Source organism: Antechinus flavipes, chromosome 5 (genome assembly GCF_016432865.1).
Source record: "Antechinus flavipes isolate AdamAnt ecotype Samford, QLD, Australia chromosome 5, AdamAnt_v2, whole genome shotgun sequence".
NCBI classification, from domain to species: domain Eukaryota; kingdom Metazoa; phylum Chordata; class Mammalia; order Dasyuromorphia; family Dasyuridae; genus Antechinus; species Antechinus flavipes.
The window spans coordinates 169,305,600-169,319,239 of record NC_067402.1 but is presented as its reverse complement, the minus strand read 5'-3'; the positions used below and the strand labels follow the sequence as shown (position 1 = coordinate 169,319,239).

Sequence of the window (13,640 nt, the reverse complement as noted above, 5' to 3'; positions counted from 1 at the left end):
ATCTCAGGACCCTCTCTCTTCTACATACTGTGTCAATTTGATCATGCAAAATGATTTTCCTTTGGATAAAGACGACTCTTTGTCAGCCTCTTCAACTTAGAAAACAACTTTAACTGGTAGTTCAAATAAACACACAGGGTTTGGCTGCAGTGGTTTTAGCTAATTCCACAAAGAGAGATAAATGATAGAGATCAAACCACCATCTTCACAATTATTATTTTTTTTATATCACCTTTATTTTCCATTCCAAATATGTACTATTAGTTATTTTCCTACTTGGGTCTTTATGGGCTTCTTTTGGTCAGAAGATGCCATATATTTGTAGTCCATTCTTTTATGTGTAAATAAGAAAAAAAGAGACGGGTGAAAGTCATTAGGACACTAGAGTAAGAGTCATGAGCCTTGGGTTTGAGAGTCATCAAGCTAAGTAATTATGAAAGAGATCTTAGAGAAAATATAGTCTAACCTTTTTGAGACCCTGAAATCTAAATCAGATGGTCGAGGTCCCACAATTAATTAGTTGCAAAGGTCTACCTAAAGCCCAGTTCTCTTGTTTCTGAGTCCTGTGCTCTTTCACCATACTGCCGCCTTGGTCTTGCTCTGTCATAAAATGTAATTTTGGATGAATCATTAACATTTTGAGTCTCAGTTTCCTTATGAGGAGGTTGGATTAAAGAATTTCTAAAGTCTCTTCTAACTCTAAAATTCTGTAATTCAATTACTTCTGAAGTAATTTTTCCAGGCTAAGAAGGCTAAAATTTATTATGTAATAACATTTTCATTTATATTATTACTTCATTATTTTGAAACTATCTGAATTATCTATGAAAAATCTGCTAACATACCAGATAATTCTTTTTGGGGAGGAAATACAACTATGTGTTACAGTGGATTGACTGCTAGGTTTGGAGTCAAAAACATCTGAATTCAAATTTGGCCTCAGACACTTACTAGCTATGTAATGCTGGATAAGTCATTTACCCTCTGTTGCTTCAGTTTCCTCATTAAAATGGGGACATAATAGCCCTTTTAGTATTGTTGTAAAGATCAAATGAGATAATAATTGGAAGTGTTTAGCATAGTTCCTGGCATTTAGTACACACTATAGATGTTAGCTATTATATGGATATAATATAATCCCATAAATTTGGACTCTATCAATTTATGAACATAAAGGTAATAATAAATGATTACAGATATAAAGTGTCCCCAAAATCTCAAAACAATCAAAGCTTAATAATGTGCTTTCCACTCTACAATGTGAAAAGCATTTTCCCTACAACAGTTCTATGATGTAGCAAATACAAATATTATTGCCATTTTAAAGATGAAAGAAACAAGTTCAGAAAAGTAACTTTTCCAAAGTATCTGACTGATTATTGTTGGAACAAAAACTTGAACCCAGGACTTTTTGGCTCAAGATCCTGTGATCTATTAAAAGATTTGGGACAAGCATAATTTTACCACATTCTAGATTTAAAAGGATTTGCTAATATTAAATATTTGCTAATATTAAATAAGATTTGAAAGGAAATGATTCATCTATTTGATAATCCATAGGTTTTAAAGAATTCTAGAAAGTATCATTTACATGCAATTTATATGCTAATTGAAAATCTATTTTTTCAAGGAGGTACTATAGCATTTCAATTAGGCAAAATTTGGTTAATAGCATGAGGAATAATTTACATATATAATGGTAATAAAATTATTTCTTTACCATATTTTATAAATTCAATTTTTCATTAATTTCATCTAGCTTTTGGAAAATGACACATATAGAGCATAAGCAAATAGACGAACCATACAAATAATGAACTCTTAGAAATTTTCTAGGACAACTCTTCTCTTTTGAGGGTGAGAAAACTGGGGTCTATTAAGAGGCAGAGCAGAAATTAGAATCTATTCCTTCTGAAATCCAGTTTAAGGTTTATTTAAAGTCATTCTTAAGTATAAAAAGATTCTTATTGGCTTTTCTGCTACAGACATACACATATACATAAACATCTACTTTCAGATTATTCAGAAAATAGCTTTTATATACAGTTAGTTTAAGGTTTATACTAATCCTCATTTTAACCCTGGAAGGTATGTGCTATTATTATCACCATTTTAGATATAAAGAAACTGAAGCAGGCATTAGTTAAATGACTTGCAACTGAAGCTGAATTTGAACTCAAGTCTTACTGACTCCAGCCTTCTATCCACTATATCACCTAGCTGCCCAAATGGATTCAAGATTATAGGAGCATTAAAGAATACAGTAATTTGGGGACATACCCTCAAAAACCACACACTCTTTCCTCAACCCTTCAGTAAAGAATCCTGTATCTTGATTAGTAGGTCAAAAGTAAGGATTTCAGATCAGCAAGAAAGAAACAAGGGGAAAAAACTCACAGTTTTCATTTTTAACATTGTGTTGAGGAAAATCTATAGTCAATAAACTCTTAATCCCTTCTCTTATAAGACCTGTGAAGAGAGATGAAACAGTTGAATTGGATGATCTCCAAGTTTCCTTCAAGCTCTGACATTTTATGATTCCAGGTTTAGTATCAGGATATATAGGAAATATGGCCAAGCTATTATAAGTTATTAAAAGAAAAGTGTTTAATAATTTAGTGCGTCACCTTCTGAATCCCATGAGATAACAATCCTGGGGTGGGATCTGTACTACTACATATGTGGTAAGAATTTGAAGTACATTAAAAGGTAGGATCTCGCGTTGTATTGGCCAAGATGTTAACTTGATGATCTTCTGAATATGTTTATAATTAAGTGTAACATGATTTGTAAGTAGGTTGTAGTGGACTAGTGAGGAAGCGCACGATTGCCAACTTTGATATTTAGCTTATTCTTGGATCACAGTGTCTAGATGAAAAAGTGATGATACTGATTTATTGGTACTCAACTTTAACTGTGGCTTGTAGAGGTAATCAGTGATAAAGTTCCTATCAGTACTTGGCATCCTTTTCCTGTTCTATTGTATCTCCCCCTCACTTTGCAGCCACAGCATCATTATTGGCTTTGAAAGTTCCTTGGATAACTAAATATATCACATTGATGTTCTATAGAGGAAAAATTTGATGTACAGTATGTCTGCTGCTGATGTTGATGAGGAAGCTTAGGGAATAAAAGATCCTTCAAGGTTTATACTGCCCCCCCCCCCCAAACTATGTAGTTTAAAACTTTGTCCTCAACAGTTTTTCTTTTCTTTTCTTTTTCTGTTTTTTCATTGTCACCATTTTTTCATAGAACCTATTAGTTCAACTCATGCTCAAATAGAACTTTATACCACAACATTCCCAATGAGTAGCTATGTAGTTTTCATTTGAAGAGCTTAATTAAGAACCTACTCTTAGGAAAAGTTTCACTTCTAAGTTACATCAACCTGATTAAAATCAAAGAACCATCAATGAATGGTTACTTGTCCATTACTGAACAAATATGAATTAGTTGAGTGATCCTGGGCAAGTCTCATCACCTCTATCTAAACAGTCTCTAAAGTGAAAAACACAGATAATAATGGCATCTACCTCCTATGATTGTTTAAAGAGCAAATGAGATAATAGTTCTAACAAGTGCTTAACACATAGTAGACATTTAATAAATGTTTATTCCCTTCCTCATTCCCCTTCCCCAGATCACACCTAACATCTGCTGTGGGATATTCTGGGAGGAAATATCTGGCATTCCCTATCTCATGGGTGAAATAGCCTTTTTCCATCTGCTAAATGGCCAGAATAAGCTGCATTTTTAAAATGACCATACCGGGAATCTCTGTTTCTTTTTTCTTTTCCTCAGTGTCCAGAAAAGATGAAGGTTATGTCATTAATTGATGGAATAAGGCAAAGAGCTACCTTCTCTTCTTTTACCCTGTATCTCTGAGAAGGCTTTAGGATTGAGGTTATTTTCAGTTAATTTTTTTGTCATCAATTCCAGGAACAGGAGGTGGAATCCCCATTAAATCTCAAGTCATGGTGATCTTGGATTGTAGATTCTAGGCTAGATATACAGCCAGCCAGGTTAGCAGAGAAGCCCGGAGAAGCCAGGATGCCAGGGACTTAGACCCAAGGGGAGGCTTTGGACTTGGAGCATGGAAGGATTATGCTATATAGCTGAATTGTGAATCTAATCTCTTCTCCTCACCTTTCCCCCTCCCCATCTCCTGTAGTATGATATCCTGTGAGGAAGGAATTATGTTCTCAGGTATTGAAGTACATATTCCTTTGCAAAAACTAATCTGAATGTTAATTAAATGGAACTGGAGTAGAGAAGACCCCCCTAAAATTGGGGTAATACCATTGGTACCCCAATTTTAGGGGGTCCTCTCTACTCCAGTTCCAGTTGGCTAGAGCCAACAGCAGAGACTATATCCCCACCAGGACATGAGAATTCTGTAGGAAGAATGAAATGTAACAACAGTGGAAGAGATAACAACAATAGTGATCACTATTATTGAAGTTTTTAAATCAATGGCTTGACAGCAGCAACTATAACTGAATGCATTAGAATATTCTCAATGTGTTCAGTTGAAAGAGTACCAGTTTTGAAATCAAAGGATCTGAATTTGAATCCCTGCTCTGAAATTAATTTTGGGCAAATTTCTCTGGGTCTCAATTTTTTCATCAGTAAAATTAAAGCGTTATAATAGACAACTTTTAAGGTATTTTTAGCTTTATCATTGATTTTACGATGAGCTAAAAATTCAGAACAATTATTGGTCCAGAAATTCATTTCATCATGGCTCTGTAAGTCTTAACTGAAAACAGAAATTAAGAAGTCCCTTCATTTCCAAGGTCAGGTTTAATCCATAAAAACCTACATATCTTGAAGAAGCAAACTGTGAGATTGAAATATTTTTATTAGGAATATTATTGAGTTTTAGGCTCAAGAAAATCCAAATAATCAATGAACACAGAGAACTATAAAAGGTTAGAGCTAGAAATGACCATGGAGATTATCTAGTTCAGAAGGCTCATTTTGCAGATAAATAATTTTAGGCCCAGAGAAATTGTTACTTGCTTAGAATCACACAACCAGTGAATGTCAGAGAAGGAACTTAATCCAGAGCTTGGGACTCTGAGTCTATTACTGTACCATATTATGACAAAAAACTACTACTAGTTTCTGCCTTGTAACAAATGGATTTTCAAGATCAAATAATGTAGCATTGTCAGTGGTACACTACTTTTTTCAAAAGCCAGTTTGTTCTTTTGGAAGAAGGGAGTGTCAGTGGTCTATACTCTATTATCTCCTTAAGTTTGTGTGAAAATCTAAGCAATGAAGTAGGCCAATGGCTCTTTGTGTCATGTGGTGTTTTATTGGTTTTTGAAATTGCAAAGACATTGGCTTTTTTCCAATTTTAGGGGAGTTTGTTGCTTTCGAGGCATTTAGGCATTTAGCCATCTTTTTTTTTTTTAATTGAAGCATAGTTATGAATTCTGGGAATATGAATTTGGTCTAACAGCTTTGTGGTTCTTTGATGACTTTAAATATCATGTCAAGCCTATTTGCAGCAATGAGAATAGTAGGTAAAGATTGACATTGGTCAGTTCAAGTCATTTACAAGTTAAGAGGCTGTTTTTTTCCCTAGGATTATAACTATAGGAAAATTGGGATGAAATACAAAGAAAAGAAAAAGACAAATAGTTTTATAAGAACTTGGAAAAATGAGAGTCAATTCATTATCCTACCTCTCACCAGCTATTCCTAGCTGCCCCTTCATTCTGCTTGTCTTCAACACTCAGATAATTGTTTTTAAATCTTTTATTGCTACTTGTATAAAGAAGCAAGGAAACTGCAGGGAATGATATCAATTTTGGAGATGATGTCTCTGTGGTCAAAAGAGCCAGAGTGAACACAACAAAGCCAAAAGTAAGGAATTAATTATTTCATGAAAAAAGGGACAGGAATCAATTAATTCTAATTTGGTTCAAGAAAAGGTTCTCATGGCCTTTTGCCATGTATGGGAAGAGTGTCTCCTAAATACACAAGATAATTTGAAGAGGCTATATTTTAGCCTCATCATTCCTCATGGGTGATACAAAGAGAATCCTAGAAATAATAAATATTGTGGGATTATCTTTTTAAGGAATTTCTTTATTTGAAGGGTTTTCTATTTTAAGAAAACCTACACACTAGCATTTGTGAATAGGGTTACTAACATGCAAAGTTCCCTGAGATCTTAGACATGTTTTATCTACATAGCTAGGCTGTAAAACCTTTCTCTAAGATCCTACCTGCCTCACTGTGATTACAAAGCTCTCTTCCTTTGTTTTTCACTCCTTTGTAGAAAGTGGGAATGCAGTTTTCCTTTGCAGAAGTGGTACTTCCCTGACCTGAGCCCAGCGTGGTCAACAATTCCAGCATCCACTCTGACACATCTTCCAACTCCAAAGTTGGAAATTGATGGAGCCAGCTTCTGGCACACTCAAATAGTAGATCAGTCCTGTCAGAAGTGGGTTACCTGTTACCTGCTTTCTTCTATAGAAATTCTTAATTTAAGGTCTCTAAAGTTAAAAATAAGCACATTTATATATACACACATGTACCTATATAAAATTATATTTTAGTGTAATCACTTTCCTTTGTAATCCTATGTATTTTATTTTACATATTTAAAAATGTATATTATATATTAATATATATTTTAAAATAAAAAAAATGTATATAAACACTGTTCTGAGATGGGGCCTATATCTTTCACCATATTGTCCAAGGGATTAAGAAGCTCTTCTGAAAGATATGAATTAATATTCAGAGACATATCAGAAAAGTTTTACACTTCAAACTTATTAGTAAGGGTGAGACTGCCACTAGTACTTCAATTAGTTCAGATTTAATTTGGGAATAAAATGGAATACTCTACAAAGGGAGTTTATTTAGCTCCAACATACAAGGTATGAAACAAGGATACAATGGCTCCACAGAGCCTTCGTTTCCATCTGGAAACTGGTCTGGTAAACAGAGCAAGGTGGGGTGACTTATATGGCCTTCACCAAGTTTGAGGAACCCACCACACGGATGGAATGTTTTTATGCCCTTAGGTGACCAGAAAGCTCAGAGCCACTGAATGTTTTTGGTTGCTTCTGAACTAATCCTGGTTACAGATTCTATTGCTTCTATTATATTATATTCTTCCCTAAGATAACCCAGGAAAAATATTTTTGGGGGCATTTTATCCTGTTGTCCCTCTGCTTCCTGCTTTTTTGTTTGTTCTTTTGGCCATATGCTATGGTTCACCGAGTCATTTGGGTTCTCTACTTCTCTAGGCTAAAAACCAGACTTGATCTACCCAAGCATGGTCATGTGATCTTAGGTCTCAGTTCTTCACTAGGTGGAATCTACCTGTCGAGAAGATTTGCATCTTGGGAGTTAGGGCAAGATTAGAGGAAACAAACTTTCAAAATGGCAGAGCCTTCTTCAAAAGCACTACTAAAACTCACTCATGTGTTTTAGTCTTCAAAATTTATGACTCCTAAAATACAACTGATTGCACATAGAATTTGGCCATCTGTGCACAACTTTTAAAAGTTAAAAAGGAACGTTGGCCACATGTATTCATTCTTACTAACTTGACATTTCTTATGCCCCAAAGGGATAGTTTGCAAAAATGGCTTCTGAGATCAAGAGTCGCATTTAATAGTAATAATTTCCACCTGCTGCCATGTATACTCAGAATATTTGCAAGGGTTTCTTTCTTTCATCCAAGGATCTCTGGGCACTTCACAAAAACGAGTTAATTAAGACTCAGACCCCTTTGAAGTTGGTGCTATACCCATACAGATGGATAAACTGTAGAAGGAAGAGGTTAATTAAGTCCAACTCCACATGGTAATTCCATGGCAGAGCTAGGAACAGAATCCAGCATAACTACTTCCTAGTCTTATGTAGAAATATTAAGAGATCTCTGATAACCCACTGCTTATAATTCAGCTAGAATATTTTCCCCCTTTTAGAGAAAAAAATCAATCACTCTCTTTTTTAGAACTTTCTGGTATCTAAAGTATCTAAATAATTTCTCTGTTAATAAAGATCAATTTTATGATGGACGTGGTTTATATCACACATGACAATAATGTTACCTGAGAATAACTAAATGGAACACCTGGGAATATTTATTTGTTCCTTGACATCAGTATATATATTTGTTTGGAATTATTTTTCCTCTTATTTTTCAATTGAGTTGTTACTTGCTCCTGGGCAATGCTAGCTATCTTCCCACAATTAAATCCAGGATGGATAACATTAACTTCCTTAAAAATATAAAAGACTGGTATTCTTTATTTAAAACCTGTATGTATTATATGTATTATAGAAATATATTGCTTTAATATAATGATGAACAATCAGATGGCTGGAGCATGAAAGGAAGAACTAGTAGAATTGAATTGGGAAGTGAAAAGAATTGAAGTGGGAAAGTGAAAGTGAAAGTGAATGAAGTGAAAACTAGTAACATTCCTCCAAAAGAAAGATTGCTCAATGCTGTTCTTTTATATTGTTTGCTGTTCACATGTATAGGACTTGATTTCCTGATTATAAGCTCCTTGTGCAAAAATGGCTTATTATGCCTTTTAAAAAAAATCCTTTTAAAAAAAATGTGCCAGTCCTTGGCACATGGTAGGTACTCAGTAATCATTTACTTGTGGGTTGATTGAAGACTTAGTTATACTGGACATCGAAAGGAGTAGGGATAGTGTTTGCCTTTCTTTGTATCCCTACTTCTTCGAACAGGGCCTGGCACAGTGTAGGTGGTTAATTAACATTTGTTGACTTGATATACACATACACATTGGTAATGGAGGCAACCCAATCAGAAATAGTAGGATTTCTCTGAAGAAGAGAAAAAATGGAGACATAAGATATTGAAAAATAAAATTAAATGAGAGGGAGGACAGAGAGAATATTTGGGGAAGAAAAAAGAACATGGAAAATTCTTAAGTCAGAATAGCTATAAATGGGTCAGGACTAAATCTGATACAAAGAATAATAAACTAAAAAAATTAAATTTCAAAAATTTATTTTGTGAGGATAAAGTCGTCCTTTATTTTGTAAATCCAAATTTGTTTTTTTTTTTTTTTTTTTTTGGCCAGAGCAGTCAACAGCATACTCATTGGAAGACTGGGGGAATAGGCAAAACTAGGTTGTAAAGTGAGAAACAGAGTTACTTCTCTACATCATTTTTTCTAGAGTCTAGATTTTCCCCCACTTCTGCCTAACTCTGCCTGTAACCATGGGTACAAGCAACTCTCCAGCTCTGATAAGAATCATGTACAATTCTCTATTATATACAATGCATTCTTGCTGCCACATAATTGCAGCAGCTGTATGTACTGCGTATGCTACATGAACAAAATGCCGTCTTGGCTGGAGCTGAAGGAAGCTACTGCTAATTTTCTTTAAATTCATTCTCTCTTTCAGTATTCAGGTTTTAGCTCTTGGCTCCTTTCCCTTTCTGGAGTAATAAATAGAAATTCACATTGTGTTTTTACCCTTATAGTTTTCACTGAATGGTGTTTTCCCTTACCCAAAACATTTAGCAAAGGGTCTGTCTGTAAGACAACCTTCTTTTAAAAAAGATGGGGTGGCTGCTTTGGGAAAGGTCTCAATGAAATCTAGTCATCTAGGTGGGACAGTGGCTAGAGCACCTGGCCTTCACTCAGGAAGAACTGAGTTCAAATATGGTCTCAGACTATGTGACTCTGGGCAAGTCATTTAGTCCTGTTTTTCAGTGTCTTCATCTATAAAATGAAGAAGTAAATGGCAAACCACTCCAGTATCTTTGCCAAGAAAATCCCAAATGAGGTTCAGACACCACTGGAAAAAAAATGAGACCCTTTTCCTCTATGTACAATGTTTTCCCATCTCTACAATAAAGCTATTTTTATCTTTGCCCTGTTACCTCACTGGGATGATTGAAATGGGGAGTATTGACTTACAGTTTCTAAAGAGCTTGAAGGCCAAATAAAGGAGTTTGGGGTCTAATGTAATAATAGATCATAGGGACCCATTGTTTTTTGAACAAAGATATTTATGCTGATGTGATTTTGTTGGTGTGGTGAATTCCTTCATCAATGAAGATTACAATTAGTCCTAGAGCTCTTCTAGTCCTTAGGGAATAACTTGTCCATGGTCTTCATTGCTCCAAATTGATTTAGCATCCTATTATATTGAAGGGGCAACATGTTATTATGGAAGGAGCATTGGACTTGAGTCTCAGGATAAGAGTTCAAATCCAAGCTCTTCATTTACTACTTAAGTTTGGGCAAATTACTTAATCTGTCTAGTTCTATTTACTCTTCTAAATGAGATTGCATTGGATGAACTTTAAGATCCTTTCCAGCCCTGTGATTCTTTGATTATCTGGTAATAGCATGCAGGATGGTTTATAATAGGGGAAAAAAATGGAGGTAGAGAGGCCAGCCAGGAGTCTTATAGTAATCCAATCATGAGGAAATGAAGATTTAGATTAGGGTACTAGTAATGGGAAGTGAAGGGACTATTATAATAGTACTATAGTTTAGGAAAAAAGAACACAGGTTTTTATATTAGAAGGCTTGAGTTTTGATCTTCTTTCTTAAATATTGGATAAGTCCCTTCTCTTTAGTTTTGAGTTTTCACATTTGTCTAGTTACCTAAGATTGCATAAGATGATTTTTAAGCTTTTTTACAGCTTTAGGGTTCTGAAAATCTCAGCAGCAGCTAAGTTTTGACTCCTCTAGTCATTGGCAAGACTTTTCCTCCTCTTTTGCTATTCCTATTTCCTTTGTGGCAACTACAATTTAATAAATTTATTACCTGATATTCTAAGAGCTATCTTCCCTTATATATGAATCTATATATATGTGTGTGTGTGTATATATAATAATTGCTTGTCCTTCTTTCTGAAGAGGATCATGACATCAGTAAAGTGATGTCATGACATGCAAATGATTTGGATTTAAGTGAGGAAGAGCTGTGTATGTATACATATGAACATACATCACATAAGAACAAAGATACCTTTACATATCTATATTTACATATGTGGAAGTGCCTACTGGTTATATTAGTTCAATCAGGTCTTTTGTCACGAATCAACATTAGTTATTCTTTATAATGTACTTTTAAAAAGTGCATTTATCACACTAGAAACTAAAGGGTAAGCAACAAAATTGTAACCAGGGTTGGACAAACATGGTTTTTCCCCAGCAATTCACAGAATTAGGAGGCTGATGTCAAAAACTCAAGCCATAGGCCCTTGGGGAGCAGCAATGAATCTATTCTTAGGATACAATCCCCAGCACTACCCTCCTCACACCCTGGTAAGGGTAATCTCTTTGGCATCCTTCACAAATAACTAGCTCTTTCAACAAACATGATTCTGTTATGGGACTTGATTTTTCTCTAGATAGTATCCTCTGGATAGTCTGGTGACCTCAGACCAAAACATCCCATTTTCCTGGGGTACCCTATGCTCAAGCCCATAGTCCTCCCTTCTCCCCAAGAAATTCCTAAAATCGCCCAGCACATAAGAACATCCAAACACAGGGTGAATGCTGATAAAATTTATTAACTGAAAAGGAAACACAGGCTTGAAATGTGTCTGAGATGATTTAATAATCCTGTCCACGGATGGGTTCAAAGCTAGAAAAGCTCACCCAGGCCTAAGAGAGGATAGTCCTTGAAGCAATGAGTTTGTTAGAAAGTCTTGAGTCAATCTGGGAAGAAGAAGTAGTGGTTCAAAGATTTTTGTTCCAAAAAGTGCTAGGTTCTGGTAGAGAGAAGAGAGAAAATGTTGAATTACATTGGACCTCGGGAAGGAAAGAGTCTCAGCCTGTGGTTCACATGCAAATATGCTTTCACAACTTGGGGAAATTTGTTTTTCCTGATGCCAGCCTGGAAAAGGTACCAGAGACTGGCCTGGGGGGTGACGGTGAGGGTTAGTTGCTAGTACCAGCAGCAGAAGCTGATGCCATTTCATCCTGGAGGGCTTCGTTGTACTGGGACACCCAGCTCGAAGGCTCCCGGTTCTGAATCTTTGCCACGAAGCGAAGCACTTGCATCTTGCTCGTCTCATGGGCTGCTCTGGGTCCCCAGAGGAACTCATATTCCGGAGGTTCGGTATGGGGGACTCGATTGTACTCCAAGTACTTCTGACGGACAAACTCATCCTTGACCAGCTTCTTCACATCCCCGAAGGTCTTGTGCTTCTTTTCTGGATCCACTCGCAGCTTCTTGAGCACATCCCAGACCAGAGACTCCCTGGCCGAGTTGCCCTTCATGAAGATGAGGCTGAGGATGACCATGAGCAGGCCCATCTTGGCCACACTTTCATCCATCTTCATGCCGTCGCCCTCGAGGCGCTCCAGCTTGTTGATAAGGATGTAGGCATGGTACTTCTGATCTATCTCTTTGAGCTGCAGACCGAAGACCTCCTCCAGGATCTGGCCAGCGCGCTCGATGATCACCGAAGCCAAGTCTTTGTAATCTTGCAGGATGGTCTTCACCATGTCGGCCCGGCGGATGGGCAGTTTCTTCTGGTCTTTCACCAGCAGGAACTGCACCAGCTCGTTTACCTTCTGCTGAATCTGGGCCTCGGTGCGCTTGGTCGGCTTTTTCTGGACCTGGGAGGATGAGGACGAGGACGACGAGGTGGAGGGCATTGGCGGGGTGGCCGTGGGCCCGGGTTCCTCGCATTCCGCCTCCTCCATGACGTCATCGGCTTGCGAGGGGCCCGCCTGGGCCAGAGCCTGGGCCAGGGCCTGGACGTGGGCTTGGCTAAAGCCGAGGCCGCCGCCGCCGCCGCCGCCGCCGCTGCTGGTGCTGGGGCCATCGCTTGCATCGTTGCTGCCGCTGGAGCCGCCGCTAGCACCTAGGCTGCTGCTGGGGCCGGCGCCGTCGTACTCGCCATCGCCGCTCGCGCGGGGAAGGCCTCGGCCTCTCTTCTGCGACATGCCGCTCCCCGCTAGGAACGAACCCCGGGGGCTGAGGAAGCCTCCTGCGATACCTGTTCGCTCGGGGCGGGTGACACACCCACTTGAAAGTCTCGGACAGACGGAGCAACGCAGCTCGGTCTCTATCAGGCAGACCCTGACTAGCAGCGTACCCACGCAAGGCCCGGGAACGTGCACGCCCTGGCGCTTTTGCGTGAGGTGAGGAGGGGGCTCGAGGAGACTCTAGGGCCAAGCACGGAGAGGGGCGGAGCGGCGGCGAAAAAAAAAAAAAAAAGAAAACCCAACAAAACGAGAGAGAGGCTGGATGCGCGTCCCCTCGCTCCTCGCTCCCCCGCCCGGGCCCAAATCCAAAGCGAGGCTTCTCGCGCTGTCTCGCGGGAATACCCGCTGCTTATTATTTTTGTTTTCTAATCATTTCCCTACATTTAAGAGGGTGGAAGCATAACTGAGGGTAGCTCGGTAAAACCTCCCGAGTGGAACGTTTTGCATGCACGCACGCACGCACGCACCTGCGCGGGCTGCAGTCTGGCGGGCGGCTGGGGGCGTGCTCTGTGTAAGGCCCTCAGCTTCCTCCTCTAACCTTGAACTTTGAGCACATCGCTCAGCTCCCCTGTGCTTCAGTTTTCTGGAACGAGATGAGCTCAGATATACCTTTTCAGCCCTACGTTTGTGATTCTGCAGTCCCACGAACTTGTAATTAGGTAT

The 13,640-nt window shown here is 38.2% G+C and overlaps 1 protein-coding gene across 1 annotated transcript; it reads right to left on the bottom strand.

Annotated features, from left to right (window-relative positions):
* Positions 1 to 11,531: 11,531 nt before the first annotated feature.
* On the bottom strand, positions 11,532 to 13,396 carry LOC127564191 (non-structural maintenance of chromosomes element 3 homolog). The gene has a single exon (XM_052000590.1). The coding sequence runs from the start codon at positions 12,933 to 12,935 to the stop codon at positions 11,922 to 11,924; it is 1,014 nt and encodes a 337-aa protein (XP_051856550.1). The 5' UTR covers positions 12,936 to 13,396; the 3' UTR covers positions 11,532 to 11,921.
* Positions 13,397 to 13,640: the final 244 nt, after the last annotated feature.